Raw genomic sequence first — 5,842 nt, 5'->3', positions numbered from 1 at the left:
GAAGGAAAAGAAACAAACGGACTGCCAAGCGTGTCTAACCATTGTTTCTGTCGTTCCCTGCCACCAGACGAACTTTTGAGGTTCGTGAATTGGACTCTAGAGCACGTGTTAACCTCGATTCGACAAATTTGTTGGTCACGTTTTTCTTTTCAACTTCAAGTCAAGGTCCGAACTTCTTCTTCACTCCTACCACTCCTACTCTGCCTAATACCCCTCTCAGAAATCATAACACAACCCGCGAAATTCGCAGCCCAGCGTATCTGTCCTGTCCAACAATGCTCGCGTGCAGGTCGTGCATTCCACCACGTACACAGCCAGCGCGCCTGTGGTTCGTCTCGCACAATACTTTGTGCATGAAACTCCTTGGCTGAATGTACGCGTACGTGAGTGTTTACTTTGGCAGTTTTGTTGGTTTTTTTCTGGCTTCGCACCATTCCTGGGTTTCCGTTCATTCGTCTTTTACATTCATTCTAGTGTCCGAATTTGATCACGACACCACTAGGATCTGTCTAACCACTATATTTTCCGATTGAACCACCTTAACTCGTTATCACTTGGAATGCTACCTATTCTTTTCTTCATCTCGAGGCGTCCGTAATGGGTATTGCTGTGCACTTTTCATGTTAGATCCGTAAGGATTCGCATTCTCCTTCAATGTTCACTTACCGCACGTTTATATCTTATCCCCCACCACACTTTCACCTCCCGTTTGGCACCTGTGCGCATTGGCTCTTACTTACTAGCTTATCTCTATCAATAGGAGCGTGGTTCTCGCATACGCACTATCGACACTCAAAGTCAAACATGTGGTCGTACTGGGGCATTACGGATGCGGAGGCGTAGCTGCCTTCAAGTTTATGCTCCCGTTCCAGTCCCCACTACAATCACCAACTGTAAGATGCGGAGAAGCAAGGACTGCAGTTCAGTCCTGCAAATTTGGCGGTCCAGAGCTGGATACATAATATTCGGGATTTGTATGAGACGTCTGAGCGGTTAGCACTTTCCTTCTCTTTTCTCTGTTTTGTGTTGTTTTGTTTTGTTGATGTGGAGATGGGTTGTAGGGAGATTGTGCGCCATCGGGAAAAACAACCGTGCATGGAGGAGTTGCTTCATTTACATTGCTGTACGTTTGTCAAGCACCCGTTTTCATGGACAAGTGCTGAGATTTATTTTGCTTAGCTGCGTTCCAGGCTCTAGTGGAAGAGAATGTCAAGGCAAACGTGAAGAGGATCAGTGATTCAGCGTTGATTCGACATGTGAGTCACTTCCTTTTCCCATTGTTTTGTTCTTCGCGGATTAATAAAAGTAATCAACAGCACTACGCCCATGATCAAGGCGCAGTGTACATCCATGGCTGGGTTTACGACGTGGAGAGCGGAGAGGTGTCTAATTTGGGCGTCTCCGCTGGTCCGCCTGGGAAGGAGGTTCCGCCCACGCCGTTTCCTTTGGTTGTTTCATCGGCCTTTGGTAAATAGATGTACCCAGTAAATTTGGGCAGTATACCGATCCGTTTGTAACGGAAGGATTTTCATAGACTCATTTTTTTGGGTTTATGATCAAGTTACTCTTGTCCGGCTCTACTAATGAAGTCACGGTGTTCGCGGTAAGTATCAATCCTTCTTGGTGGTAGGCTGGTAAACTTCCGTGGATATGTGCTTGCTCTCCGGCTGCCAATGGCGTTGGGTAATTGATAGCGCGAGTGTCGAAGCTCGGAAGAGAGGGTTTGCAAATTAGGCACGCATGCAGATGTACAACCCCAACCCATCCATCGCGCCCGACCCTCACTTAAGGATTACAAGTTTACGTCGAACAACTGGACGGTGTCCGATGCGGAGCATGGGAGACTGAGCCTAACAAAATTCAAGTTGAACTAGGGACTAGTTCCCTGATAAAAATATAGGATTCCAATAGGCTACACGAGATCAAGTCCACCCATATCCGCACCAAAAATAATATCATGTATTCCTGCCGCAGAATGTCGTAAATCTGGAAAGAAGAAGCCCGTTAATGAAGCCATGAACTCCGGCCCAAAAATTACTGACCGCTAGAATCAGGCACATATTCCAGAGTCGCCACGCCCCGACGTATCCAGTGGCGGTTAGGCAGATCTAAGAGAAGGAGCGGCTCCCATTTGTCAACAAGAGCACGAGCTCTCTCCTTGAAATTGTAGGCCTCGACCTGAGGAAGACCGCTTGTCACCATATTGCCCACTTTCTTCATCACAATATGAATCCCGGAATGCTACAATGTCAATCGATCAAAGCTCAAATATACATCATCCACACATATTTTTTTAAAAAGACGCACATAAATATACTTGGCGTCCGAGAACTCATAGCTCTCCAGCGTCCGGAAATGAATCCCTAGCTGATGCGTCACTTTCACGTTCATCATCGCCGTATTCCACGAGCCTTCCCGACTAGGTGTCACCCAGTTAATCAGCTCCTTCTCAAGGTCCGCTCTCCATTCCCCAATCACCCCTCCAAGCTTTCCATCCACCTTATCCCAGCCTTCCAGCACGCACTGTGCTTCAAAACACTCAACTGCATTCGTGAATATCAGCGTTAGAGATTCCAGCGCGACGTTCTCCCTGCGTGAATGCCGACTTAGGATCATATTGTTGAGTTCCCTCACGGGCGTGTCCAGGTGGAGGACGAGCTTTCGGAGGCGGGGCACGACGGAGGGGATTCCGGGGATAGCGACGAGGCGTTCTAGGTCGTCGGTTGTGAAGTCATTGCATTTGAATTCGGTAAGAAAGGGAGTGAAAAGTAGAATCCTCGTGACACCGCCTTTGATGGGCAAGGAGTGTATGGAGAGCTTCTCCAACGCGCATATCGAACGGAGAGTTAGGTCGATGAGGTCGTCCACTAGTGAGGCGTCTAAAGACCGAACGTGGAGGTCGATAAGAGTGGGTAAGATGAGGCTTGCAATAATCGAGGTGCCCGATACCCATGGATTGTAGAAGTTGAGATGCAACGTAGTCATATTAGTGAGCGTTTTTGGTTGGAGGTGACCTTGGATAGAAACGATAGCCCGCGTAGAGTAAGAGAAATAGCTGATCTCGGAAGAGACGCTGAGGACCTGTATGACGCCGGTAGAATCCGTAGAGCGCTCTGTATATCTCGTCAATTGCTCCCAAGGAATAAGGAGCTGTACCCGCGGGCAATCGATTTCCACCTCTCGCAGCATGGGAGCGATGCTGAACGCTTCAAGGACATAGTCCTCATCGTGCGGCATTCGAACAGTTATTTTGAGTGAATATAAGGAGGTCAAACGATGCCGGATGAACTGCGTAAGTGCCATAAAATCACGCACTTCAAGATCCATAACAACGATTCGCCACCGCATGCAATGTTTGATGAGGAGTTGAAAGATGGCATGATCAACGACACCATTCTCGTCAGAAGAGATGTGTATAGAAAGCGGGTGCTCGCCTGAACGATGGAGGACCTCCTTCAGCACTGGAACAGTTTTTTCCCCGTTATCCTTCATTGGAAACCTTATCGGAGGGACAACACCCCAAATCTCCGGAAAAGTCAATGCAACAGCCCTCCATCGACGTGACACCTGAGCCAAGGTCCACGAGGGAACCGTCCAACACGGTTCCAAATCGTTCGCACAAAAATCGAAAATCTGCGCCAAGACCTCGTATGGCAACCGGCGTACCGGGGATAAGGGACCTTTGTGTTCTTCAAGGAAGTGACTGCAAGCGATGTACCGTTGTCGAACCTTTGCATCTCGTGGGTTGGTCTTGATTTCCTGCGCAAGCTCCGCGAGATCACTTTCGGCCTGGCTGATAGCATGTAAGATGCGAGCTACTTCAGTTTCGTTTGGCTGTCGGTTAGAAGCGCAGAGATCTGGTGTTGGAGAGGTTGGTAGAGGGTGTGATAGTTCTAAAGCATGTCGACCGAGTTTGGTTGGAATCTTGAGCTAATGAGAACCTAAGCGGCGTCCTTCGAGATAGAACAACACGACCTACCTTGCCCATACTCGCAATGCGGCTCGCGGACCAGGGAGGGATTGACGAGAGCGGGAAGCGCGGAGACCTCAGTTTGTCGCGCTTTTGACGTCGTGTATCGAAGGTGTTCCAATTTTGAAAGCCACGCCCGAGGAAATAGGTGTTCTAGAAATGGGATGAGCTGTCATTGGAATGAAATCTATCATTGAGATCCGGGTAGTTACCGTAACGGTTGGTCAACGGTCGTTTATCTATGCTGCGCAGCACCTCTTAGGCGCCTCCTTCCTGCCAGAAACTCCTCACGCCTAATCTGCAGGCTTCATATCACAATCCAAGGAAGCGCACGTCAGTCGACTCGTCTGCGCTGAGCGAGCTTATAACTCGATAGCTAAGGAACTAAGAACAGAGAAAAGGCTTGAAAAGGTGAGTGGACAGACAAGCCGTAATGAGCGAGATTCCTGACCTGCACAATAAGAGTAAATACAGTCACTTCACCAGGAGGTCCCGTGGATCTCCCATCAGCGCCCTTGATTCAATCCACTACATTTACGGACTCCTGTGGCTGATCTATCTCACGCAGGGGTTCATGACCTGGGGCCATACGGTCCGGGAAGAAGTCACTGTACGCTGATCCTTGGGCATAGCGCGCCAAGCTATGCAAGGAGGAACGCTGCGAATGCAGGCTATTTCAAGTAGCCGAGCATGCAACCCTCCACACGAGATTCCAGCTTCTCGAGCCAGGTATCCCGTTCTTTAAGAAGCGTATCGCATTCCCAAAGTGTTTCCTCGAGCTCCCTAGACTCCGTTCATTGAGTCGGGTGCTACACTCCTCCAGACGTTTATCCGAGTCCCTTGGTTGACCTTCAAGTAGCCACGCACGTGAATCGCCTCTTACGCAGACTTCATGCTATTTTTTGAGGGCCCTGTCCCGCTCTCTGAGCATCGCTTCAAGTTCTTGGACTTTGCGCTTGAGGTCAACGCGTATGATAGCTCCGTTGACGGGGGTGCTCCTCAGGGGTAGGAAGGAAAGAACTACCCGGTCGTTTTACGCCAGGCCATGGTAGTTCCTGCGTGGTACTGCTGCGGTTGCGGGTGACAATGGCGCCGGAGGAGGGAATGGGAGGAACGAGGTTATTGGTACGAGAAACGTTGTCGAGAGAGGTGGACGTGCGACCATCCTTCGAGCGTGAGATGGCTGCTGGTAGCAGTTGGAAATTGGGTGCTCTAGATGTCGACGTAGACGCGGATGGGATTGCCGCAGAATTCGAGGAAGGGGATCGTCTTCGTCGTCATCCAAATGCGACAGACTCTCCGAGTTAGATTTAAGCCCAGAAAGTTGCAACGGCCCAGCCGACGTTCCAGCAACGGGTTGCCCACAGCAGCCATAGACGCAAATCTAGCAGACCTCCTCTTCCTATCCTTCACCTTCTCTCCCTCGCCTTCCTCGTAGAGCCCTTCCTAGTGCTCGCCATTGCCACTCCTCGGCCTTTCCTCGTAAAGATGACTCGATACTGCTCGCAAGTCGCCCAGATTCCCAGCGACGGATTCCATCATGCACCTCGGACACGAACGATGTCGGTCTTGCCATGCTTTGCAGGTGACTCGTTCAACGTCGCAAATCCGTTTACTGGGTCCTGAGCACAGTATTTGCATATCTAATACAATGCACAACATCAACCTTACATCTAAAGCGAAAACGGAAGAAGAAGAAACAAACCGGATTGCCTAACGTGTTTACCCATTGTTTCTGTCGTTCCCTACTACCAGACGAGCTTTTGGGGTTAGAGAATAGGTTCTTGAAGTGATTGTACTTTGACATATCAGACTAGAGCGCGTCTTAGCATCGATTTTCTAAGAGAAGTTGGCTACTGGAGAATGTTGATG

At 49.6% G+C, this 5,842-nt stretch overlaps 3 protein-coding genes across 3 annotated transcripts; 2 read left to right on the top strand and 1 right to left on the bottom strand.

The window, feature by feature from the left end:
- Window positions 1-620: 620 nt before the first annotated feature.
- On the top strand, window positions 621-962 carry CAN (carbonic anhydrase; the record flags this gene model as incomplete). The annotated part of the gene is made up of 2 exons (XM_001887707.1): window positions 621-631; window positions 761-962. 2 exons carry the CDS (start codon window positions 621-623, stop codon window positions 960-962), a joined length of 213 nt encoding a protein of 70 aa, XP_001887742.1.
- Window positions 963-1,095: 133 nt separating this feature from the next.
- LACBIDRAFT_310648 (uncharacterized protein) lies at window positions 1,096-1,475 on the top strand (the record flags this gene model as incomplete). Its single annotated transcript, XM_001887706.1, has 3 exons — window positions 1,096-1,123; window positions 1,180-1,256; window positions 1,317-1,475. The coding sequence occupies 3 exons, from the start codon at window positions 1,096-1,098 to the stop codon at window positions 1,473-1,475; spliced, it is 264 nt and encodes an 87-aa protein (XP_001887741.1).
- Window positions 1,476-1,866: 391 nt separating this feature from the next.
- Window positions 1,867-4,600, bottom strand: LACBIDRAFT_295558 (uncharacterized protein; the record flags this gene model as incomplete). The annotated part of the gene is made up of 7 exons (XM_001887640.1): window positions 1,867-1,986; window positions 2,043-2,241; window positions 2,308-3,930; window positions 3,980-4,123; window positions 4,304-4,331; window positions 4,396-4,421; window positions 4,535-4,600. The coding sequence occupies 7 exons, from the start codon at window positions 4,598-4,600 to the stop codon at window positions 1,913-1,915; spliced, it is 2,160 nt and encodes a 719-aa protein (XP_001887675.1). The 3' UTR covers window positions 1,867-1,912.
- Between the last annotated feature and the right edge of the window lie 1,242 nt (window positions 4,601-5,842).

The sequence above is a fragment of the Laccaria bicolor genome, genomic scaffold (assembly GCF_000143565.1).
Source record: "Laccaria bicolor S238N-H82 LACBIscaffold_47 genomic scaffold, whole genome shotgun sequence".
Classification (NCBI taxonomy): Eukaryota; Fungi; Basidiomycota; class Agaricomycetes; order Agaricales; family Hydnangiaceae; genus Laccaria; species Laccaria bicolor.
Note: the sequence above shows the minus strand (reverse complement) of the source record. Positions and strands in the feature narration are given on the sequence as shown.